At 40.5% G+C, this 26,130-nt stretch overlaps 1 protein-coding gene across 3 annotated transcripts in view; it reads left to right on the plus strand.

Annotated features, from left to right (window-relative positions):
- The first annotated feature begins 1,628 nt into the window (after positions 1 to 1,628).
- Positions 1,629 to 26,130, plus strand: part of ARHGEF33 (Rho guanine nucleotide exchange factor 33) — a 46,692-nt gene continuing 22,190 nt past the window's right edge. For 2 of the 3 annotated variants that reach the window (XM_028117244.1, XM_028117245.2), the window contains exons 1-8: positions 1,629 to 1,653; positions 3,210 to 3,259; positions 10,674 to 10,838; positions 11,795 to 11,916; positions 12,845 to 12,987; positions 15,624 to 15,683; positions 16,522 to 16,746; positions 22,131 to 22,260. In XM_028117244.1, the coding sequence (XP_027973045.1) occupies positions 1,629 to 1,653; positions 3,210 to 3,259; positions 10,674 to 10,838; positions 11,795 to 11,916; positions 12,845 to 12,987; positions 15,624 to 15,683; positions 16,522 to 16,746; positions 22,131 to 22,260 (920 nt within the window). Of the gene's footprint in view, positions 1,654 to 3,209; positions 3,260 to 8,251; positions 8,396 to 10,673; positions 10,839 to 11,794; positions 11,917 to 12,844; positions 12,988 to 15,623; positions 15,684 to 16,521; positions 16,747 to 22,130; positions 22,261 to 26,130 lie in introns of all 3 variants that reach the window. The other variant, XM_088026177.1, reaches the window with a different exon arrangement.

A 26,130-nucleotide genomic window follows, 5' to 3' on the forward strand; every position in this document is an offset into this window, starting at 1 on the left:
AAAAAGTTCCCTGGGCCTCTTCCTAGTTAAGCCCCACCTCCTATCCTAGGTAATTACTGATCTGCATTTTCCCACTATAGGTTAGATATGTCCTTTCTAGAGCAATGAACACATTTTTGACGTGTATTTTCTCAATCTTGGATAGAGTTAATATATTTTGATAGTTTCAATCAGATTTCTAGTTGCACACAACAGAAAAGAGCTCTGGCTGATTTCAGCAGCAAAGGAGTTTGCTGAAAGGATGTGGGCAACTCATAGAATTGCTGGGAGACTGCTCTCCCTCTGCCATTCCCTCTGCTTGTGCTCTTTTGTCTATCTGTCAAATAAATAAATAAAATCTTAAAAAATAAAAAGAATTGCTGGGAGACTGGAGAACAAGACTGGGATTATGCAGCCAGCGACAGTGCCCCAAATCATAGAGCACAGCTCTTCCGGTGAGGAAAGCACCACAAGCAGCACTTGGAGTTACCTCAACTCTATACCAGATCATGGTCACCTCCACCACCCTTGCTTCCACTGCTGTTTTAAGAACCCTGTTTCTTAAAAAGTACAAAGTACATCCAGTATATCTGTCCTAGGAAATCCTTCTGCAACTGCCAGTATCAACTGGAGTGAGTAAATCTGAGTGGCATATCCTAGGTCATGTGGCCTTCATGCCTAAGCTGCAAGAGAGGCTAGAAGAACCTGCCACTTTCGGCCTCTAGAGTAAGAAGCTTAACCAAGCTTCATAAGATGGGAGGATTCCCCCATCATTGGAAAGGGTTAAAATTTTAGGTGGTCAAAAAGAGGGCCAATGTCCACAACACTGACGGTTATGTTTGTTTGTTAGATTGCATTCTGAACTTGTGGCTTCATGTCTGAAGGTGACTACAACTAGGTCACATTTGGTAACACATCCTGTGTGTACAGTGGTCTACCAGATGCCGAAAGTGAGAATGAGGTCATCAGGGCATTTACTGTGTAATGAAATAGAAACAGATGTATTGGCCTTCATACTTGCTTAAGATTTTTCTTCTTAAGATGATCTCCCTAAAATATAACCTGTTAATAAAATTAATGGGTCTAAAGTAATTAATTTGATCCAAAAAAGAATGTAATATTAAAAACTGCCATAATTTTAAGTCATGAATTCCATATTTATTTACAAAATACTTACCTTTAACATTTATTTATTTTTTATTTATTTTATTTTTTATTTATTTGAGAGAGAGAATGAGAGAGAGAGCACATGAGAGGGGGAGGGTCAGAGGGAGAAGCAGGCTTCCCACCGAGCAGGGAGCCGGATGAGGGGCTTGATCCCAGGACCCTGGGACCATGACCTGAGCTGAAGGCAGACACTAATGACTGAGCCACCCAGGCACCCTACCTTTAACTTTTAAACTAAATATTAACTTGATATTTTTACTCTTCTGAAATTACACAAACCTCAAGTTGCCTCTACTAGCTGTGTTCATTTCAATTATTTTAAGTTAACACATAAAGTCAGTCCAGTTATTTCACCAGTTCTACCTGTTATCCCTTATTCTTGATTTCAATTGCCAGGTCCAGAGAAGAAGGGGTGGCCTGATCCAGGGACAATGAGGATGTAATGTTGAAGAATCAGCTGGAGGAAAGAAGCAACAGGCACCATGGAAAAGACCAAAACAAAGCAAGGTTAGATTTTTCCTATGTCTTGCTTTAGATCTCGGGATTTAAGAAACGTAGGTTTCAGTCTTCTCTTGGCATCGTATCAAAACATGAGAATATGTTACCTTGACTATTCTCATCCCCTTATCATCATATAATGACCATGAAGAGCACAGACTTGGTGCTGGAGAAACAGGAAATGCTATATATATAATTTGGTTTGAGTAGTTATCTTATTTTTCTTAGCAATAACTTTAGGACTTGTTTCAGAACAACCTGCTGAATAAGGCCAAGATACAGATTCAACTAATAAACATCCAACATCTTCTAGAAACATAAGTGCTCTCTCTTTTCATCTTTACCATATCGAATCAACCATATAGAAATAGTTCTGTTATCACCTCCAATTTACAGATAAGGAAACATTCATAGAGGAGTCAGGCTACAATCACAAAATGTCAAAGTTTGATCTGGGATCCTGGTTTCTGTTCTCAGGTTCTGGTTCTTGCCATGATACCAGGCTGTTGGGACAAAGTATAAAATGGGCTAAGTAATCTTTACCCAAGCTTGTGTGAAGAGTTTTGGTAAGGTGAAACCACCTGGATTTTATAGGAACAGCCTTCTGTCTGTATAAGTTCTGGGCTGAGGTCATGTATTATTCATGAACTTAATACACTGAGGCCAGTTCCTCTAAGGAGGGGTTTTCTATACCAGTATGTCTTAAGAGAACAGTATACATATCCACACAACCAAATATTTGCAACTGGTGCTTTCATCTATAAACTGCTTGATTCATACAACATGACACAATGGAAATACAACTAAGTGGATGAGCAATGAGCTGCATGTTTTACATGGATTGTCTTGTCTTCATGGCCAACCAATGTGGTTCTGAAAAGTACTAAGCCAACCTTTTCTTCTCCCCAGTTTGTAGGTGGTTTTTATAACCTACTACTTCCTTTGTATTTGCCCTGTGTTTCATAGTCTCTAGTGTTGCCAATATTCTTTTCTTTCTGCCTGCACCCTTCCCAGAATCTTTCCATTGACAATTCCCTTTACCAACCCTCTTGCCCAGGAAGACAGTAAGATTACCTTAGCTGATCTGGGCAGTGACAGGAGGGGAGAGCTTAGAAGTTTGGCAAGGACATTTTATGCAGGCTTCCTGAAAACAACAGTGACAACCGGACAGGTGTCCGGTGTGGCCTTCCTGAGTATAAAACTACCCCCCCAAGTAAACTCCTGTCAGCCCCAAGAACATGAGGGAAACCCTTCACGGGCATTCCCTTCTGGTTGATTAATGATCACTAATCATTCAGTTTGGTTGAGAAACTTCCCCATTGTGGTAGAACATGTTTTGTTTTGTTTTTTACTACAAGAGTTATATCAGGTAGATATGGTTAGGTTATTAGGATGTGAATATAGAAACCACTTACACCAGCTTATGTTTTGTTCTTGTATCATTGGTTTCTTGTCATGGAGCCACAGATTCAAGGTCCTATGAGGCCCCTTATTCCTGCATGTGTGTGAAGAGGATAGGGACAGAATGAGTCGCGTTCATTGAACAAAGCTCTTTCTTCCTACAGGAGAGAATGAACATATGCCGATGAATAACCCTTCCACACAGATTTACCAGGTAAAGACAATAAGATTATTTTGAACACTCCTCTGTGTGATGCTGATGACTGTCGCTTACGTATAAAGTTTTCTAGCACTCACAAGTGCCTGCACATCCGTCACTGCGTTTGTTCATTTACCAGGACCATGAGGTAGGCAGGGCAGAGAGTGCCGCTCACGTTGCACCTTTGAGAAAACTGTTGAGTGAAGGACAGCTTATCCAGGCTCTAAATTACAGCACGACCACTCCCACGTCCACTCCAGTTTCCTTGCGTGTCGCCATCATCACTCTGGCCATGACACAGTGCGATGCCATCTCCATGAGAGAGGAGGAGAGAGCAAGCTCTGTTTTTCTTGGTTTCCTATTTCAGCAGGGGGAATTGAGAATTGAAAGCGGGTTAACACTGCAGATGTTCACATAGGGTGATTGAAAAAAATGTTAAGCTCCCTTTAAACAATGGAAATAATTTAATTTCCGAGGAAGATAAAAATTCTGCAAAACATTTTATCATAGGTTTGCAACAGGGGTCCCTTGGGGCTGCTTTGGCTTTCTACACAGGATTTATTTGGTGTCTGTCTTCTAAATGTAAATTTAAAGTAAAATTCTGTCCTTAAAAATCATGGATGTTTTATTCTGATGTAATTTGTAATATAAAAGAAGCTTGGGCTAGGAAACTCCATGCTCCTCTCTAGAGTTAAGGCACTGTTACCTGGAATGCAGGAGAGGGAAGAAAGAATTAGCAGGGCTTGGTGGGGGCTGGGGGACAGGGTGATTTCAAAGTTGGCTGTAAAGTTTTAAGCTTTGGTAAGGATAAAGAGTGGTTTTCTGAAAAGAGCAATAGGAATCCAGAAGAGTGGAGAGTTTTAGGGGAAATGTTATTTAGATTTGTTGAGTTTAAGTGACAGTAAAGTGAAAATAACAACTAGTGCCCAGAAATCTCATGCAAGAGATCATTGCTGTGGGCCAATCAGGGCAAGCCAACACAGGATTATGAAAACATTTTTGTAGTCGTGCTGCTCCTAGACCAAGACCAGCAGTGGGAAGGGGTAGAAGAAACAGCCTCATTTCAATTTACTACGTATTTATTGAGCAGTTACTATGTGTAAAATCAGCTGCTTGGTCCAATAAGAAATAAAACAGATGCAACAGGCATTTGCTATTGATTTTTAAGTGTCCGCCACCTGGAAAACATATACAATAATTAGCTCAGACAGGTAGGCTGTTGGAAGGATTACAACAGGGGCATTGATGTGGCAGAGGGATGAATGAATATTGGCTGAAAGATTTGAACCAGGCATTTAAGGACAGATTGGTCATTTGGTAAGTGGATATGGGGAAGAGTGTTTCAAGCAGGGGGACCAGCTTGAACAAAGGCCTGGAAGCAGGAGTGAGTCTTCACTCAGTGCTGATTTGATGCCTCATTTGTCCAAGACCGCCAAATGCCTTCCCTGCCCGCCTCCCCTCTGTTCACATCTGACCTGTGTAGGGCATTGGAATGACTGTGAGTATGTCTTTAAACTTAGGTATGATTTAAAGTCTATTATAGATTTTATGTAGGTCACTCCCTGAATGTTGGCTAAATATAGTGGCAGTGGGGGGGGGTGGCCTCATTCTCTTACTGTATCACAAATCCAAGTACATCTGTTCGCAGTGGAACAAATGAAACAGATGAAGCAGTGGAAGTGAAGTTGGTCTATATGACCTCTGTGACAATATGGTTATAACCCCATCCTTGTTTTAAAAGAATGCTTCCTAAACCCCAGTCTGTTTACTCCAAGCAACATTTAACCAAAAGAAGATGAAGGAGAAGTAAAGAAAGAAGAAGAGGAAGAGGAAGGAGGGAAGCAGGGAGAGGTTAACTATAATAGAATACAATCCATACCAAAAATGGAGAGCAAAATATGAAATTTGAAGCAAAATATGATGTTTTAGTCATTTTCTATCTATTTTATTTTCTTGATAAATCCCCATCCCTACTTGAAATTACATTAAATATTATCTTGTTTATTTACTTTTTTTAATTGTCTGTGTCCTTATCTAGAGTGTAAGCTCCAAGGGCAGGGATTTAGTACATTTTGCTCTCTGTTGTATCCTCAGCATAAAGTACAGTGCCTGGAATATAATACATATTTAATAAATATTAGTTGAATGAATGAATGAATATCTGCAAGATGTGTATATTGCTTTGAGCCAAGGGATCTGATGCAGTCATTTAGTGTGGTGTCAAATGATGTTTGGAAAATTGTCTGGTTCTTCTTTGGGACAAAAAAGAACAGATTCCTACTTCATACCTTAATCAAAATAAACTAAAAAATGGATTAAAGGGCTAGAAATAAAAAATCAAACTATAAAAGTTTAGAATTAGTGAATATTTATCTTGTCTCTGCATGTGAAATGTCTAAGTAAAAAAGCACTGGAAGAAATCACAAAGGAAAGGGCTAGAGATTTCACCCACATCACAATTTAAAAATTTCCCAGTGTAAATATATTTTCAACCAATTCAAAGGTAAATAACAACATGGGAAAAATTCTTACAAAAAAAATACCACAAGGGTTTAATGATACATAAATAGTTAATACAAGTCAGTAAAAAAAGAAACTTCTGAGACCTCAGTAGAGTATGGGTAAAGGACACAGATAATTTACCAAAGTAGAGGGCGCCTGGGTGGCTCAGTTGGTTAGGCGACTGCCTTTGGCTTGGGTCATGATCCTGGAGTCCCGGGATTAAGTCCCGCATCGGGCTCCCTGCTCGGCAGGGAGTCTGCTTCTCCCTCTGACATTCCCCCTTCTCATGTACTCGCTCTCCATTCTCACTCTCTCAAATAAATAAATAAATAAAATCTTGAAAAAAAAATTTACCAAAGTAGAATTACAGATAGCTAATAAGTAGAAGAGAAGATGAGGCTTTTGAAGCTTATGACAATCTGATTAGCGAATAATAAAATAATTAATAATATTTAATTCTGATGTGTGTGTAAATTGGAAACTTTTACAAAAATTCTTAGTAAAATACAGTGTTAAAATGTTCATAACCCTAATCAGCTCCTTGCTCTTTATGGATTTGACCTCCTTGGTGAGTAAGGTACATTGACCCAAATCAGAACATGGGAGCCAATAGGAGAATGAGCACTACCATCTCCCAGTTCATTCCAGTATTATTATCAGAACCAGTGAATCTGTGTGGATACACTGATTGCTCCTTAGCTCATATTCCCTTTTATTTGAATCCAACTCTATCCCGATTTTCTCTCATCCTTTGTTCGCTGTACATAGGCCTCTCAGATTTCACCCAATCTCTTCTCCAGAGTCAGATTGTGTGGCTGCAGACTGATTACTTCCTTTTGCACATGGATTTTTAAAATAAGATTCCATTAACGTGAGAAGTGGGGGTGGGGGAGAACCCCACTTCTCACGTTAATGGAATCTTATTTTAAAAATCCATGGCCACAGATGTGGTAACTGCACCATTTGGTCCTAGCCCAACTCCCCGCCTAATGATGTGAATTCCAACTTGTTTCTGGCTCACCTGTAGGAATGTAAACATTGCAGCCTCCTCCGTTTATATTACTTATGTTTTATATATTTTGTCCAAGACATGTTTTTCTAAATACACTAATTTAGCCCTTTGAGTCAAATACTACCCAACGTCCTTAAACTCAGTAATTTCATATTTAGGAATTTATCCTAAGGAAATAATCTGAAATACATACCAAGCTTTAAATAAAAAGCATTATATGTCAGCATTATTTATAATGTTGAAAAATTACAAACAACATAAATTTCCAAGAAAACTGAATGGGTGGATAAACTCTGGCACATCCATAGGATGGAATATTGAGTAACCATTAAAAATAGACACTTAGAAAAAAAAATCGAAGGCTATAGGAAAAGGTTTATAACAGCGTTTGGCAGAAAAGGGAGGGGGCAGGATCAAAATATACCTATAGTATGATTTCAAACATATAAATGTATGCACTTACATCCACAGAACAAAACAGAAGGAAATGTGCCAAAACATTCGCGGTTGTATTAAAGTAAGGAGATGTGAAGTGTCTTTTTTTTCTTTTTTCTTTTTCTCTGTAATGAAAATAATTTAAGAAAACGAGTTATGTGCCAAAAGGACCCCTAACTGAAAAACGATGGGAACCAGTCCTACAGCAATAGGTTTCATCATTAAAATTGCCATTGAAAGTTTTCTACAATTTGTAAGTCCCGTTTGAGCCTCAGTCTCTTTTTGCCATTAAGGAATATTTTCCAACATCAGAGAAATTAATTCTACTAGGCCAGTGGTGCATCCAGGAATCGATAAGATAAATTTCTGGCACACCATGCTTCATATCAGTTTCAGTAGTGGCCTGTAACAATGACATTAAGGGTCAACTTCTGCAGGGAGTGTAGAGGAGTAGATTTGCGAAATTTACTCTTGCCTATTCAAACGACTTGCTGCCCACTTTTTGTTTTAAATCATCATATTTCTGGGGATTAATAAAAAGGCCTAAAATGAAGAAGATGAAAACTGGCAGAAAGACCATGTTTCTTCTGTACAAACCCTGGTTTGGGGGAAAACCAAAGCAATTACGTTGGCATTGTTGCCATCATGTGCTGCTTCTTACAGCCTGTAGTCAGGTGTTGTAGGAATTTGGCCTGCCTTATGGAGCTTTCTCAAATCTTGACACTTATGACTTAGCAGGGATCTCAAGGCCCAGGCCCAGGCCCAGTCCCCTGCGTTGGCCTCAGAATAGACTTTGACCTTGATAATGGAACAGAATGAAGGACAAGTCTGTGTGAAAAACAAGTTGGAACAACTTGCATAATTTATGAAAATTTAGTTTGAGGGAACTTTGGTGGAAAATGATGGGAAGACATTGATTAAAATTCACCTTGAGAAGAGTTAAGAAGCCAAGAAAGTAAAGAAAATTGAGAAACAGAAATTAAGACCAGGAAATAGGAAGAATTCGGACTCCTCTCCCCTATTTCTTTGAGCCTAAGATGCCCTCTGTGGTACCCTAGGCTTCGAAGTACAAGTCTTCCCTGAACCTGCCTCCAGTGGGAGCCCGCCTTCAGCGGCAGGATGGAGGGATCATAACCTCTCTAGAGCAGCTTCATGAAAAAATCAACGAGATGAGGAACGTGTTCAACTCGCTGGAGAACAAGGTAGACACCCATTTCTAATCCTTGGGGTGGGCTGTGGGCTGTCAAATGAGAGAGTTGAAGAGAGAGCAGAGAAAAGATGTTAAGTCCATGTCCTCAGAGTATTTTTTATTCACAAGGAATGGCCAGTTGGTACTGGAAAACCAGTCGGTAGCAGCTAAAGATACTGAGCCCCATGCTATCTGCAAAGCGATTATGCTCACATATGGCACCCCCTCCCTGGCTGATCAGTGGATGTAAAGCTGTTTATCAGGCAGTAGTGTTACTTCGATGGTAGGTACCCAATGGGCTCAAAGTAATATATGGGAAGGAAATGGGCTCATAGCTTAAAATGGTTTCAAAATTTCCAAAGTCCCTATATAACCTGGCTGTTAGGGAAAACTCAATTTTTTTTTTTTTTTTTTTTTTTTTTTTTGAGAGCTGGGGTTCTACAGGTGAGGAAAAGTCCTTTCCCTAGGATCCTACTGCTGTCTTTTGGTTCCTGGGAAAAACTCCACACATCCAGTGAGCAGTGATAATGAAACCTATTTCTGTCGGATAACGGTTCCCCCTTTTTTTTTTCAAACAGGAAACCTGAATTTATTTCAGGGTACCTGAATGAACGTCAGGTTTCCTTCCTTCAATTTTAAAAACTTGCACAGATTTTGCTTTGATATTCTATTGCTGTCGATTTTGTTTATTTTGTTCACTGAAGATGAATTTATGTAATGACAACTACCAGATCAAAAGTAGTTGACCTGGTGATTTTAAGCCATTATGGTGACCACGTTAGGACATGTGCTAAAATCCATCACAAAGATTAATTAACATGAAAGAGGACTGGAGTGAAATACAGACTGCTCAAGGTGTTCCTCAGGCTTCCAGGCCTGAACACTTGGCAGGTCCTGCTTTTCTCCTCAGGATGATCCCTTTCGTTCCTCTTACTTCTCCCTATTTCCGGCCCTTGAAAGAAACCTTTGAGGCACAGGGAACCACAAAACCCCATATTTTAAAACTGTGGTGTAGGAGACCAAGTCTTTTTATAGTGGGAGGTGTCATTGTGAGTTGGAATCATTTTGGATAACCAGATTCTGAAAATGTTTAGAAGTACACATTTGAAGGAATTTTGTTAATTTTGTCAAAAGTTCTGCTTTAAAGAGAGAACAGGGGCTAAGAGTTCCTCTCTTTAGCGGAGGGTAAGATCATGAATTTCAAGAAAGTGTTATTATCTTATTGTACTATTATTGTATTATTTGTTCAATAAAAAAAAAAAACCTGAACTTTAGAAGTGCTCTATTTTCTCCACATTTCTGTTTGTGCTCAACTTTTTGATGTGCCACTGAAAGGGGGAGAAGAATTAAAATTTCTTGAACACCTTCTATCAACCAAGCATGCACTGTGGCAGAAAACTTGCCTACCTGTATTCATTTAATTCTCCAGACAGCCCTGTGAAAGAGGTGTCACAGTAGTTATTTTATGCAGGAGGAGACTGCCACAAAGAGGTTAACCAACTTGCCTGAGGTCTTACTTCTCATAGGAGAGAGCTAGGATTCCCACCCTGACTCCAAAATTGATACTTTTTTCATGGTGTGGAAGTTGACAACAGAAGTCCAATGTGTGCACTCCTACACGACCAGGCTTGACTCTTGAAGATAATTCAACATCACTATCAACAGTGTGCTGAGCTCCTAACACTGTAGCTATTTCCTGCCACTCAAATGCAAATGCCATTTTCTCCTTTTCCATGACATCATCCAACAACCATATATATATATATATATATATATATATATATATATATGAATCCTCTTCCCTTTCAAAGAAATTCTCAGATATGCTTAGTTATTATTCTTTTTATCATTTAATTTTTAAGGGAAAAATAACTGAATTTCTTCATCTTCTATAACACCCCGGATAATATGACCCATCCTTTCTTTCATGGGATTCAAAGAATTACTGGATCAAGATTGTCTTTCACAAGCATATGTTGGTTTTCAAGTAAATCTCATTTTAAGCAAAGGTGTTAGAATAAACATAGCTCACAGGAACACCTGTCAACTTAATTGTTTGCTTGCTTGTCACTATCCAGCTTCGGCATGTGCTATATAAAAAAGACCCTCTTTTCCCTAAAAGAATGGGACCAAGGTTGCCTTATGTTGTCTAAACTTCAGTCTACCAGTATATGAGGTCTGTAGGTTTTCAGGAGCTTGGTTTCTCAAACGAAATGAAAATTCAAGGGGCCAGTGGCAGTATTTACAGTAGTTTATAGCAAATTGAATTCACTCTTGGTGATTATCTTTAGTTGCAGGCCTTGGCCTCTGAACTCAAAACTGGTTTCACGGAAGCAATGCAAGAACTGTCAAGAATTCAACATGGAGAATATGCTTTGGAAGAGAAGGTTAAGAGCTGCCGATGTTCCATGGAAGAAAAAGTTACTGAGATGAAGAATTCGTTAAACTATTTCAAGGTAGGCTCCTTTCTTTCTTTCTTTCTTTGTTTCTTTCTTTCTTTCAGATTTTATTTATTTATTTGAGAGAGAGAATGAGAGGGGGGAGGGTCAGAAGGAGAAGCAGACTCTCTGCTGAGCAGGGAGCCCAATGCGGGACTCGATCCTGGGACTCGAGGATCATGACCTGAGCTGAAGGCAGTTGCTTAACCAACTGAGCCACCCAGGCGCCCCCTAGGCTCCTTTTCTACTCCCCTGCTAAACAGAGAGGTTCTTGGTCTTAGCCACAGAAGTAGAAAACACCTTTTCACGTAGCAGTCAAAGAAAAGAATTTTCTCTCTGGCCCATTCGCTAATTATCATGAAAAAAAATCTATTTCATGTTTTTCTTTCTTGGATCTCTGTGTTAAAATTACAGACTGCAATAGAAATAAGATGTTCATCTCTCATTCATTCATTCAACACATGTATATTAGAAGCTTACTGGGCACCTGGGTGGCGCAGTTGGTTGAGTGACAACCTTCGGCTCAGGTCATGATCCCGGAGTCCTGGGATTGAGTCCTGCATGGGGCTCCCCGCTCAGCGGGGAGTCTGCTTCTCCCTCTGACCCTCTTCCCTCTTGTGCTCTCATTCTCTCTCTGTCAAATAAATAAGTAAAATCTTTTAAAAAAATTAAAAAAAAAGCTTACTGTGTACTAGATATCATGTTATATCCTTTCTTTCTTTTTTTTTAAGATTTTATTTATTTATTTGAGAGAAGAATGAGATAGAGAGAGAGAGCATGAGAGGGGGGAGGGTCAGAGGGAGAAGCAGACTCCCTGCTGAGCAGGGAGCCCGACGTGGGACTCGATCCCAGGACTCCAGGATCATGACCTGAGCCGAAGGCAGTCGCTTAACCAACTGAGCCACCCAGGCGCCCATGTTATATCCTTTCACCCCCTTTACCAGATTCAGTATGTATCAATTCCTATTTTTCAGGAAGAGCTGAGCAATGCCATGTCAATGATTCAGGCCATCACTTCCAAGCAAGAAGAAATGCAACAGAAAATTGAACAGCTTCAGCAGGAAAAGCGAAGGGAATCTCGAAAGGTTAAAGCCAAGTGAGTGTCTTACACAAAATTGGCCGACGGCAAACCCGTAAGCAGAGGCTTGTACACTTACACCGAGAACACCTTCCCCCCTGTCGGCAGATAGATAACTGGCTACATACTGCTGGAATCTGTGGGTCAGCATGTGATGGAAGTTATAGAATCATAAAAATCAGTTACTTTTAAAAATGGATGGCAACAATTACACGGAAAATGCACTCAAGTACAATAGGAAGTGAAATGAAAATGATATAAGATGACATGTAGAACTGTAAAAACATGTAAAATAAAAACTAGAAAGATATATTTTAAAATGGTGATTGTTGTGTTAAGATAGTGGGGTCACTCATAATTTTCTTTTTTAATTAGTTTTCTAAAATTTCTCTAATGCTACTACTAGTTTACTTCTACCATTGAAAATACATTTATGTTAATATCTCAACCAGGTTGAATCAATTAAGTTTCACCATTGAACATATATAATCATTATTGTTATAGGTTTTTAAATTATCAAATTTAAAATAGAAATATGGCAATAATATTTGTGTGACTACAAAGAGTGGCTTGTTGTTTGTAGTTGAAGACCTGCTGCTTCCTGGAACCTTTGTGTTGCTTTGTTAAGTGAATGTAAGTCACCCCAAGCAAATTGTCATCATTGCAAACTCTGTACAGATCCTGATGACAAGGAAGCCAAGAACAGAAAAACAAAAATATAGGTATTACCATTAGGATGTGATTTGTATGTATTTGAAATTTTTTCTCCAGCTTTGGCAATGAATTAAGTTGAACTCTAAGAATTGCTAGTATCTAACTATTTTTAATTTACAAAAACAGCACTTCTTTGGTTCAACCTAATGTTTCAGAATTTTTCTTGAATCATTCTGAACTGATTCTCTTCTTAACCTATCAGGCATTAAGACCCTTTGTTTTCCTTCCCCAGGAAAACTCAAAAAGAAGAACATGGCTCACAGGCTGGGCCTGCTCAAGCACAAGGAAGTCCTTTCCGTTCAATCAATATCCCTGAGCCTGTTCTTCCAAGTGAAGACTTTACAAACCTTTTGCCTTCTCAGGCCTATGAAAAAGGTACAGTTTGCAAACCATATTGAATTAACCAAGCCTTTCCCCTTGATTCCTAGAGCTTAAGTAATAGTGAGAATGGGTTTATGTCTTCCATCCTTATAGGAAAATGATGTATTGCTCAGAATTTTTCCTCCTATAATTGGAATTTATAAGAATCCAGAGAGAGGATCCTGAGGTGCCTGGGTGGCTCAGTTAGTTAAGCATCTGCCTTCAGCTCATGTCACGATCCCAGGGTCCTGGGATGGAGCCCTGCATTGGGCTCTCTGCTCAGCAGGGAGCCTGCTTCTCCCTCTCCCTCTACCTGTAGTTCCCTCTGCTTGTACTCTCTCTCTGTGTCAAATAAATAAATAAAATCTTAAAAAAAGAAAAAAAAGAATCCAGGGGATCCTAAGAGACCAGGAGAATCTGCCCAATTTTAAAAGATTTTCTTTTTTGGGAAAATACTTATCTGGGTTTTCTAAATTTCAAATACTAACCCTAGGAGAAAAATGTTAAAAAAATTATTCACTCTAATAACTCATTTTCTCTTCCACATTACTGCTCACGCCTTGTCTCTCTGCATAGACATTTTAAAGATAGGTGTATTCTTAGCAGAAAATTGTGTGTTCTGCGCTTTTTTCAGTGAGGTTTCACTGATCAGAGAAAATCATATCTGCCTTAACTGGCAGGCAGTGACATCAGTGGTGTGCCCCTCTTTCTCTGGGTAACCAGAGCTGGTGCTGTCTGTGGGCTCAGGTCACTAGCCACACCCCCGATCTGAGGGATGAGACAGCAGATGCTAGAAAACTGTCCCTGGGCAGCGCTGATGAAACTGGCTTTCCATCCAGTTACCTCCGTCTGTAACCATGTCTGGTTACACGTTTGCTACATCTTTGTATGCTCAGCAATGTCTAGCAAAGCACCTATGCTGGAGAGTGACATTAATGTTATTTAGAGTAACTGTCCTCTCTTTTTTTTTTTTAATTTTTTTGGGTCACATATAGAAAGTCTCCAAAAGAGGCTCAAGGACTTCTCAACCAATTGTAAGCTCCTCTGGGGGCAGAGCTGGTGGTTTTCTACCCTTCTGCCTTAAGGCACCATATATTCCTAGACGATAAATGTGTTTTGAATCACTAAATTTAAAAATCTAAATCAGAGGCTTTTAATCAGTATAACTTCAAAGTATGGATCTGCTTTTTTTCTTTGTTGTTTTTTTTTTTTACCCCTTTGAGTAGTTACTTTAGAGACTGATAGGTGCAGCCTGGGAAAACTCACAGATTCCTCTGGGGACTGAGTGGGTTCATCACAGGTAGTTCTATTTTCTTTGCTCCATGTCATAAGGAACAGGACATAAAAGGATGGTCTTATTAGGAAAGAATACAGGATGGCCTTAGAAAGTAGAGGTCAGATCAGTGCCAGGTCTGGGGAAGTTGAACATTTTCACGAGATAAAAGATTAAAAATTATATTTGCAAAGTGCTCAGACAGAGTTCAATGAGCTGTGTGGTGGGAACTCCTCCCTCCTTCCCTGTTATAATAGATGTGGCTTATATAATATAGTTTGTTCAACCAAATTACTGCAGAATTTGGGAATAATGTGCCATAATAAGACATTTTGGATATGATTGATGGTATGTTATGTTAAAATGCAGGATCTAAGGGCCAACGTTTAGAAAGGGTTGGCTTACCCACTGTTAATTATAAAATGGTGCAATTGTTGCTTATTGCTCCCAAATTCAGTAGCGTACAATAGCAAACATTCATTATGTTATAGTTTCTCTGAGTCAGGAATCTGTGGGTGCCTCTGGCTCAAGGTCTTTCGGGAGATTGCAGTTAAGGTGTTAACTGTCCCACTTCGCGTTCATGTTTCCTGCTATCTATCCATCACCCCAGACGCTGACTTAGATGGTGGGAGATAGTAATGAACAAAACAACAAACATTCCTGCCCTCATGGAAGCAGACAACAAACAAAATAGATAAAATATGTAGTACGTTAGTGATAGGGAGAAAAATAAGGAAACACAGGTGTAACTTTAGAGAGCGTGCCAGGTAAAACCTGAAGGAAGTGAGGATGTGAGCTTATGCATTCGGAAGGGAAGAAAGGAACAGCCCATGCCAAGGTCCTAGTGGGAACATCATTGAGATGTTCATTCAAGTTGGAGCAGGAGCAGAGGTGGTAAAGCAGAGGGAACAAGAGAGACAACAGGAGACGAAGTTTTCAGAAAAGAAGGAAACAGGAGGGGCAGGAGGGGGCAGATACTTTACGGCTTTATGGTCATTATAAAGCCTTTGGCTTTTACGCTGACCTGGGAAGCCATTGGAGGGCTAAGCGGAGGAGTGACAGGGTCTGACTTACATTTGAATAGCATCATTCTGGCTCCTCTCACCCTCACCATCATAGTTCGCTCTTATTCTGTACAGTTTACACATATTAACTGATTTAATTCTTTTGGTAGTCTAGGAGGTAAGTGCCACTTATATATTCTTACAAATGGGAAAATAGCGCTTGCCACTATATTGAAATTTTATTTTATTTTTGGCTCTTCTGTCTCCCTCAGTAAGCTGTCAACAGTGAGTCTGTCCCCAGTGTCTGGCTCATAGAAGGTGTCAGCCCCTGTTAGTGGAGTGAATACTGACTGAAAGCTTTCCTTTCTCTATAGCCCAAGAATCCAGATCCATGCATGTAGCAGACAGTAATGTGAAGGGGATGATGGGTCCTGGTAAGTAGCTCTGTGTTTAGTTCTCTTCACTTCTAGCAACTCTACCTTTTCCCTGCTTCCACCTTCCCTGCTTCTAGTCCCTCAGTCCCAAACCAGGCTTGAAAGAACTCAGGCAAGATAAAGCACTGTGGTTACTAAGACCCCAAGATGTATAATAGAATAAGTCAGTGACTCAGTTAAACCAAGGAGAGAGAAGGGGTGGAGATGTTTAAGACAAAGCCAGTATTCTTGATTCTTTCTGGCTCACATCAATTGGTTCTTTCTGGCTCACGTCAATTACTGAAATAATATTTGCTGAGAAACTCACAGGTATACGTAGCATGACATAAGTTTTCTACGGACACATTTTATAGTTTATTTAATTTAAAGGTTATTTACTTAATAGACAACCCACCAGTATTTCATAAATTTCATCTTCCCTTCCCTCCATTCCTTCCTCCTTTTTGCAACTTACCATTATTGTGGCCAAGGAAAACAAATTCCAAAAGAAAACATTGTTTTGGCATCTTTCTTCCTCCGTATTTTTTCCCTGGTGTGCTTGCCTAAAAGGAAGGAGATACAGGGAGTCAATGCATACTTACTACAAATTAATTATATTATTTTATAAATTTACTTTTTTAAAACTCCTTGTTTACTAGCGACTACATACAAAGAGTAGAGGATGTATAGGCCAGAAACAGAGGTGATCCTTCGCAAGTGTAAAAACTTTTAATCTTCAGTTGATTTATTTAATCCTTGAGGGATAGTTTGTACCCAAATGGGCATAATATTTCAGAGTTAATAAATATATATATTTTTTTAAAAAAGTCAAATCTTGACGGCAGGTGTTATTTTTCAGGAATGAACCCAACAACTCCAGAAGCAGAAGAAAACCTTAAGTCTTGCCTCTCGGCTGATATCCAGCCCAAGAGCCATCTCTCATCTGGTGTGTGGAGGCAGCCTAAGGATGGTAAAGAATGGGGCGAGGAATATGTCACAAAAGACCACCCAGATAAACTCAAGGATGCTGGCCAGGGCAGACACAGCTCCCTGGAAAATGTTTTATGTGAAACCTCTTTAGCTGGTAAGTCCCAAGGGAAAATACAGGCTGAAATTTTGAAGAACAGGAAACCTACAGGCTAGAATCCTTGCAATATAGGTTCAGGGGACATATGAGACCACCTGCTCTCTGGTTTCCTTTTCAGATGAAGGCTAAAGCCTATAGAGATGAGGGGACTCACCTGAGGTCACATGGCCAGCTTGGGACCAGCACCTCGACTCTGGGTATCCATGACATTTAGTAACACAGTGCTTTGGGGGAAAAAAAGGGATAAAGTTGGGGTGCCTGGGTGGCTCAGTCGGTTGAGCGGCTGCCTTCGGCTCGGGTCGTGGTCCCAGGGTCCTGGGATCGAGCCCCATGTCCAGCTCCCTGCTCGGCGGAGAGCCTGCTTCTCCCTCTGCCTGCTGCTCTGTCTACTTGTGCTCTCCCTCTATCTCTCTGTCAAATAAATAAATAAAATCTTAAAAAAAAAAAAACCAAAAAAGGGATAAAGTTGGTGGGGAAGAGGGCAGCATTTTGTGAACTATGTAGTGATGCGAAATCTTCAAAATGTGCGTCTCGGATCAGTAGTCTGCCCCCAAGATATCAAACACCGCAACGGGGTCCGTCCTCCCTCCCTCCTTCCTCCTTCCCTCCTTTTCCCATCCTTCCTCTCCTTTGTGTCACAAATTGCTATTCCACACTTACTATATGTCACATAATGCCGTTTCCCTCCAACCACTTTGTGGAAGGCAGTTTTTAAAAATTAATTTTTACCATCACACACATGAAAAAATAAATAGTACTAAAAGGTTTATTATGAAGAAAAGAGCAACCACTTTAAACTGTTTGCACAGTTTCTTGTGGTACTTGCTTCCACGTTCTAAAATAAGTTTATGCTGCTGGTTTTTTTTTTTTTTTTTAATCAGTACTTTACTGGGGGATAATTTACGTACAGCAAAGTTAACAAAGCTTAAGTTTAAGCTCATTGACTTTTTATGTATGTATGTATAGCCCCTTGTGATCACTACCTGCATCAAGATATACAATTTTTGTGGGTGCCTGGGTGGCTCAGTTGGTTAAGTGACTGCCTTCGGCTCAGGTCATGATCCTGGAGTCCCGGGATCGAGTCCCACATCGGGCTCCCTGCTCAGCAGGGAGTCTGCTTCTCCCTCTGACCCTCTTCCCTCTCGTGCTCTCTATCTCTCATTCTCTCTCTCTCAAATAAATAAATAAAATCTTTTAAAAAAAAGATATACAATATTTGTTACCCCAGAGAGTTCTCTCATGCACCTTACCACCCGAAGAACCACTATTCTGACTTCTGTCACTGTAAATTAGTTTCCTCTGTTCCCGAACTTCATACAGAGGGAATAATACAATGTGTACTCTTTTGAGTCAGGCTTCTTTCTCTCAATATAATGTGCTGTGTGTAATTCACTCAGTAGTTCATTCTTTTTTTCAGTCATTGAATAAATTTACCACAATTTGCTTATCTGTTCTCCTGTTGATGGACATTTGGATTGTTACTAGTTTAGGGCTATTATAAGCAAAACTGATATGAATATTCTTGAATGAGTCTTTCTTGGATGTCTGCCCTCATTTCTCTTGGATGTACCCGTAGGAGTAATATCTCTAGATTAGGGGATAGGATTATGCTAAACTCTGAAAGAAAACATCAAACAGTTTTCCAAAGTGACTGGGACATTTTATACTCCATCCAGTAATGTCCGCGAGTTCTGGTTGCTTCACATCCTTCCCAATATTTAGTATGGTTAGTCTTTTTAATTTTAGCCATTCTCATGGGGGGTGTACTGGTATTGTAGTTTTGATTTGCACTTGCCTGATGACTAATGATGTTGAGCATCTTTTCATGTGCTTATTAGTTATTTGTACATCTTCTTTTATGAAGTGCCTGTTTAAGTCCTTTGTCCAACTTTTAAAGTGCATTATCTTATTATCAATTAGTAGAATCTCTTAATATATTTTGGATATGAGTTCTTTATTAGATATATGTGTGGAGAATATTTTATTCCAGTATGTGGCTTGCATTTTCACATTCTTAATAGTCTTCTGATGAATAGATGTTCTTAATTTTGGTGAAGTTAATCAATTTTAAACTTTTTATATAGATTGTGACTTATGTGTCCTTCCAAGAGATCTTTGCCTATCCCAAAGTTGTGGAGATACTCTAGTATGTTTTCTTCTAAAATCTTTATAGCTTTAGCTTTCACATTTAGATCTATTACTTATCTTTTTTTTTAAGATGTTTTTTAAGTAAACTCTATGCCTAATGTGGGGCTCCAACTCATGACCCCAAGATCTAGAGTTGCATGCTCTACAGACTGAGTCAGCCAGGAGCTCCAATCTATTACTTACCTTGAATAGATTTTGATGTATGGTGTGAGGAAGGAGTCCAGGTTCATTTTTTTCCCATACGGCTGTCCAGTTGCTTCAGCACCATTTATCGAAAATATCTTTCTTTCCATATTGAATTGTGCAAAGAATGTCAGGTGATTCACATATGGGTGGTTCTAATTCTAGACTCTATATTCTTTTTATTCCAATTAGCATAGAATTTACAACTTGGCAGTATTTAGTGTTCCAATCAAAGAACATGGTTTATGTCTCCCTTACTATAAGTCTTCTTCAATTTTTCTTAGCAATGTAACAGGAAATCTCTCGTTTACATGCTTCTTCTTCTCCTCCCCTCTCCACCCACCGAAGCCTTTGCCCTAGAGTCCTTTGTCATTCTACTCCGTTCTGGCCCATTGCACTGCTGCTATCCTGGGACTTCCCACTCTTCTTAGGAATTCCTTTCATAGTTTTCCTATGTTAGATTCCCTTTCGTTTGTTTTTATCTTGTGTGCCTGTTGGTTTCTTGGTTTACTCCTTGTTTGATGGAACCCATTGTCCAGTAGCTTCCACGTGCTTTGGTGATAATTTAGGTGAATATAAAATCATTTTCCCTCATCATTTTGAAGCAATTGTTTCATTGTCCTCTAGTTTCTAATGTTACTTTTGGGAAGTCCAATACCATTCTGATCCCCAGTCCTTTGTATGTTACCTGATTGTTCTCTCTGGTAACTTTTAGGATCTTCTCTTTACCTTTGGTGTGCTAATGTGTCACAGTGTTGTGAGAGTCTTCTTCATTAATTATGCTGAGCATAGTGGGCCCTTTCCTCTAGAAATGTGTCTCCTGGGTTTTTTCTATTATCAATTTCTATTATTATCCTCTCATCCATTTTCTTTCTTTTCTCTGAAATTTTTATTAATTTGATATTGGGTCTCCTGGATTGATCTCCACTACCATCATTTCCTAGTCTCTTTTTCTTCAAAATGTCTCTTTCTTGTTTTGTGGGGGGAGTGGGGAAGAAGGCAGGAGATCTCCTTGACTTTATCTGCCACCTTTTTATCTTTGAAAAAAATGCCAAAAATTCCTCCTCCTCCTCCTTTTTCTTTTTTTCTTTTTGGAATGTTCTCTTTTCTTAAAAAAAAAAATAGCATCCTGTAACTATTAAATGGGTAGAATGTTTTTCTCATATATCTTTGAGGATATTAATCATAGGATTTTTTTAAAAGATTTACTTTTATTTTTTATATATAGAGAGAATGTGTGAGTGGTGGGAGGGGCAGAGGGGGAGAGAGAAAGAGTCATTTTTTTTAAAAACATTTTACTTATTTATTTGACAGAGAGAGACACAGCAAGAGTGGGAACACAAGCAGGGGGAGTGGGAGAGGGAGAAGTGGGCTTCCCGCTGAGCAGGGAGCCTGATGTGGGGCTCGATCCCAGGACCCTGGGACCATGACCTGAGCCAAAGGCAGACGCTTAATGACTGAGCCACCCAGGTGCCCCGAGAGAGAGAGTCCTTAAGCAGACTCCCCACTGAGCAGGGAGTCCAATGCAGGGCTCTATCCCAGGAGCAGATCATGACCTGACCTGAAATCCAGAATCAGTGCTTCACTGGGGCGCCTGGGTGGCTCAGTCAGTTAAGCGTCTGCCTTCGGCTCAGGTCATGATCCCTGGGATGGAGGCCCACATTGAGCTCACTGCTCAATAGGGAGCCTGCTTCTCCCTCTCCTTCTGCCTGCCACTCTCCCTCCTTGTGCTCTCTCGCTCTCTCTCTCTGTGTCAAATAAATACATAAAGTATTAAAAAAAAAAAAGTCAGTGCTTCACCAACTGAGCCACCCAGGAGCCCCTTTATTATAGGATTTTTAAAAAAGTTTTGTTTCTGCATTGCCTCTTTTTTTTATTAATGTATAATTGACACATAATGTTATATTAGTTTCAGATGTACAACATAATATTTAATATTTGTATATATTGTGAAATGATCACCACAATAAGTCTAGTTAACATCATCACCATACATAGCTACAATTTTTTTTCTTTGAGAACTTTTATGTCTACTCTTTTAGCAACTTTCAATTATGCAAAATAATATTATTAACCATGCTGTATATTACATCCCCTGCATTGTCTCCATTTATTCAAAATCTGTATATACCTTTTTCTTCTCTTTATTTTACAGTGTAAGGTTGATTCAAATGTTTGAGGATCCTTAGCATATCTATCTATCTATCTATCTATCTATCTATCTATCTATCTATATCATATATATATATGTATATATATATATATATATATGAGAGAGGCCCTAAATAAAAAGAAATCATGATCATGATTCTATGTTGGCCAAGCTTATCAGTAAATGGCCTTCACTATAGGCTAATCAGGTGGCAAATTAACTTTTTGTAGCTGACCTCTTTATGTCAGTGTCTGTAGGTCTTTTTCCCTTGGGTAGTTCAGTTTCTTCAGTGGAAGATCCTCCAGTCTCCTGCCTGGAGAGTATAAGTCTGGCTACTGGTACTGTGGAAAGACTGTGGAAAGACCTGCAGGGGGAGGGGCTGAGGGGAGTCTCCCCATTCAGTAGGCAAGCCTTCTCTGAGTCCCCTTGTTTTCATGTTGGCATCTTAATCCTTCCCACTACTGTCTTTAGTCCAGACCCCAGAGTTATGGGCCCCTCTAGTTTAATTTTTCCCATTTTCCCATGGGAGGGGGTGGGGAATGAGAAAGCCACCTGGCATGGGGGGAGGAGCCTGGAAGTTCAATTGCACTATATATAGACTAAGTCTCCTGTTTTCAGCACTGCTACTTATTTGTACCTTCTGTGGTGCCCAGTGCCTCCACTCCTTGAGCCTTTCTGCTTCTCAGCAGATTTTCCATGTGCAGATGAGAACACCAAGGTTTTGCACCCTTACTCTGCTGAATTAATTACCATGCTTCCATTCTGTTTTCCATCCTCTGAAAACTTGCCAATGTCCGTTTTTATTTCTTTCAATGTCTTTTTATTGCTTTCTATCATTTAATCGAGTTTTGGGAAGGAATGGTTGACGAAAATTCCCTCTTTGATTTGTTTTTTAAAGCTAAAAGACAGACCGTGGCTCTAGAACTGCTTGAGTCAGAGAGAAAATATGTCATTAACATCTCTCTGATCCTGAAGATCAAGGCAACATTCCAAGGGTCAGATGGAAAGAGGAATTCCAAAGAGAGAAGGTATCCATGTGTTCATTGCCTTTGCTTTTCAGATTGATTAAAATTTAAGGTAAGTCGTTTATTGTTTCCAGTCGGGGAATTCTGTGACCTGTGAAGAGTTCCAGAAACAGTCTTTGAAGAGAGTGTAGGCAGTGACAGCAGGTAATGGCTGGCAAGTCTCAAATTTAGACTTACCGCAGATAAAAAAATGAAGATAGTCTCTGAGAACTTCAGTGTCCCTGGCATGTCTGTAAAGAACATAAAGGGGAAATTAATGCTACAGTGAGGGAGACATTGCTCTCTGTTGCCATCTGCATGTGCTCCTGGGATCACAGGTCTCATGGACATAGGAGGGAATGGATGTAGTGGAGATTTGAAGCATTAAGTGGCCATTAGATAAATGGTACGGGGCTGATTAACTCTGGACTTGGACCTTTCTTATTTGTTCCGGTGATCCCACAGTACTAGATGGTGCGCAAGTGGGGTGTGTGTGTATGTGTGTGTGTGTGTGTGTGTGTGTGTGTGTGTGTGTGTGTGTGTGTGTGTGTTGGTGCTTCCACAGGGTCTGCAGTATATTATAACAGCATGCTAGCTGCTCCAAGATTACAACACTCCTTTATTGCTTCTGTTCATCATCTTTATATCTTCTCTGCTTCTTCTCCATTAAGAAAAGCAGGAAGGAGGAAACTCTGATTTGGTGGAAAGGACTAACCTCATGAAGACGTAATAATCCAGATTAGTTGAGGAAAAGGCCAATCCAGAAGAATGGAAAGTCTGGATTATGGACTATTACAGATAAATGTAGCATTGATAGTTTAAATGGTCTATCAGGTAATAGACACTGGTGGTCCATAAATCTATTGTGAATCTCTCGGGTAGCCCCTGATTGTATTTTCCTGCTCTCTACCCACCCCCCCTTTTTACTTGGCTTGCGGCTGCCGGCAAAACACCTAGTAACCAGAACACGGTGCTCCCCATATCTAATGGCTGAGGTGAGGGAATATTCCCTGACAGACTCAGAAGTGGCTTGACTATTTTCAAGAATCATTTTACTGCAAAGTTGAGGTAAGCAAAGTATAGAAAACAACAAGGAACAGAAAGCGTGAAGTGACAGGGCTAAAGCTCTCACCCCTAGAGGCCTGTCTCAGGGGCCACCCAGATTCTGGCTGGTCGTTCCTTCCCCATCTGAAATCCGACTCATCCCACCCTCGCCCATTGCCCCTTCAGCCTCTGAGATGCCTCTCCAGCCTCCAGCCATCTTGCCAGAGACCTGCTCCATTTGCATTAATCAAATCTAAAGGCAAGTCTACCTTTTGGTGTAGTATTCCTTCCACATGAGAGATTCTAAGCCAGCAGCATCTCCTCGTCATTTCTGAAAATTTGGGGATGGGGCAAGGGGAGAGAGAGAGAGAGAACTGTTTACTCTGGAACACGGTAACCAAGGCACTTCATTGGTAAATTCATGAAATCTTCACAAGAACCCTATGGAGCTTACCATATAGCTGAAGAAACTAAGGCCCAGAGGGCTTTAAAACCATACAGTCAGTGTCAGGATTCGAATCCAGGCTTGTCTGCCTCTGTCCTTGTGACCCTTCCACATCACACCACTTCTCTGAGGACCTTGTCATTTCAAAGACATCATCTGACTAACAGCAATATGTTGGGTTTCTCAGCCAGAAGCAGACCTTCTGTCTGTTCCTATTTTACAGCGTAGGCTTCCCTCTTAACAGCCCTTATGTTCTTACTTCAGATCTCAACTGACGTGTCAGGCAGGGACGCTAGAAATGTTCTCGGCTTACTGAAGCTCTCTTCTACTTGCCGTCACTTCCTGCTTGTCTAGGATGTTCTCCCATGACTTATGACTGAGGAAGGACGGATCGTCCCCAAATCCCAAGATTTAAAAAAGTTTAAAACTATCACACAATCCCCATGAAAGTTAGAAACCAGAGTTATTTCTCGTATCTGCGATAATGCTATTCATGTTAGTTATTTACTAAACTAACCCTCTTTTTTCTTTTCATGGATGTAGATGAGAAAAGCTTTAAGTCAGTACTCTTTGGACTAATATAAAAACTCGAGTTCCGAGCTTTGCACTGTTGCCATTTTTCCACCCTAGGCTTAGATTTCCATTGTCCTCCTTCACTTACTACATTTCTTCTTTATCTAAGCTTTTCTTTTTTTCTTTTTTAAGGATTTTATTTATTTATATGACACACACACAGAGAGAGAGAGGGCACACAAACAGGGAGAACAGCAGAGGGAGAGAGAGAAACAGGTTGCCCGCTGAGCAGGGAGCCCCGTGTGGGGCTAGATCCCAGGACCCTGGGATCATGACCTGAGCCGAAGGCAGACGCTTAACCGACTGAGCCACCCAGGCGCCCCTTTTCTAAGCTTTTCTGAAGCCTCTGTGGGTTTTAAATAGGCCCACTGAATGAAATACACAACAGAACGAGATTATTCCCCTTCTCTACTGGCGTTTTCCCCATGCAAAGATGAAAATAAGTTAGTAACATGTCCCATCTTTCCCATCATACATTGCAAGCCTCCAGCACTTTCCACCCCTGCTGCAAAGTAACCTGGGGGTGAAAATAAAACCCACCGGAACTACAACTGGACACTCAAAACTGAGGTTGCCACATCTTCTCAAACCTCTACAATAAAACTTTAGTTTTTCCCTGGAGAAAAGTAAAGCCCTCAAGAGCCTCCTTAGCGTGTTTCAAGCCAGCCCTGCCCCTGGCTGAACCAAAGGGCTGGAAACTGCAGAGGTACGAGCAGCCGCTGAGGTCTGAGTGGAACTTGTGGGCGGCTGTTCATTTGTTGGAGGATCACAGGAGTTGTAGTTCTTGGCTTTCTCTGGTCTGATTCACCTAGATAGAGTTCCAAGCTCAGGATCAAACAGTCCTGTCGGAATACTTGTGGAGAGGGACAACGTCAGCCTGACAGGATTGTCAGTCAGCCTACTCTGCATCCACCAAGAATGCCGTGTGCTATGGATCACCACCAGGTGGCACACGCTCTGTCATCGGCACCCCTCAAATTTGGTTGCGTCCTGCTGCTGAAGCTCAGGAGATATTCTGGCCTAAAATTAGACTGGCAAGAGCTAAGTTATTAATTTGAAACTCTAACTGGGTTTTCCTTGATGGCTTTTAGTTTAATGCCCTTGTTGTTTAAGTACTGTATTGTGGGAGTTGAAATAACTTTTTGTGACCCCCACCCTGAAATCTCAAACTATTACCCCAGTGGACAGTCCAGGGGGTACCTGGACTCCAACCAAGTTACCAGCTCTCCAATTCTGCAAGGACACTGGACACCATGTAGCAGAAGGCAGCTTTCTTAGAAGAAAGAGAAAGAAGGTCAGGCCAGGTGAGGCCAGGCAAGGCCAGGAGAGGAGTAAAGAAAGAGAAAAAGAGATCATCCAAGAGATATTACATAACCTATATGGACAACCCATCTCAAAGTCAGAACTCACCATGGCAGGGTGCCCTCACATCTTTCAGTGTCACACCAGGAATATTACCCAAAGTCATGATAGCCTTGGGTGCGGAGAAATCTTTCACATCTAGACCTTTCACGGGCATAGTGTTTTACTCTTTCAGTTCAATCAGTTGTGCTTTTCTCTATCAGCTTTATGGTCTCCTCCACAGTCAGCCTGTCTCCTAGCCACCCCTCCAAATTCCCTCTGATCTGGACAAGGATTACTTAGATCTTCTGAGCCCACTGTGCCAGCCATAAGGGCTTAGATCGGGAAGTCCCTCCACTTGTGCTTATGGACCAGCTGGCTTCGCAAATGCGGAGACTAGTGGCACAGGAAGGGGAGGGGCAGAAGACCGGAGTGAAGGAATCCTCATCTTCTCACAGGGGCTGGGTACTCGCTCTGTTATCTGCGGCTTC

This window comes from Eumetopias jubatus, unplaced genomic scaffold (assembly GCF_037043125.1).
Source record: "Eumetopias jubatus isolate StellerSeaLion01/CBP00866 unplaced genomic scaffold, mEumJub1_p1.0 scaffold_9, whole genome shotgun sequence".
Lineage (NCBI taxonomy): Eukaryota > Metazoa > Chordata > Mammalia > Carnivora > Otariidae > Eumetopias > Eumetopias jubatus.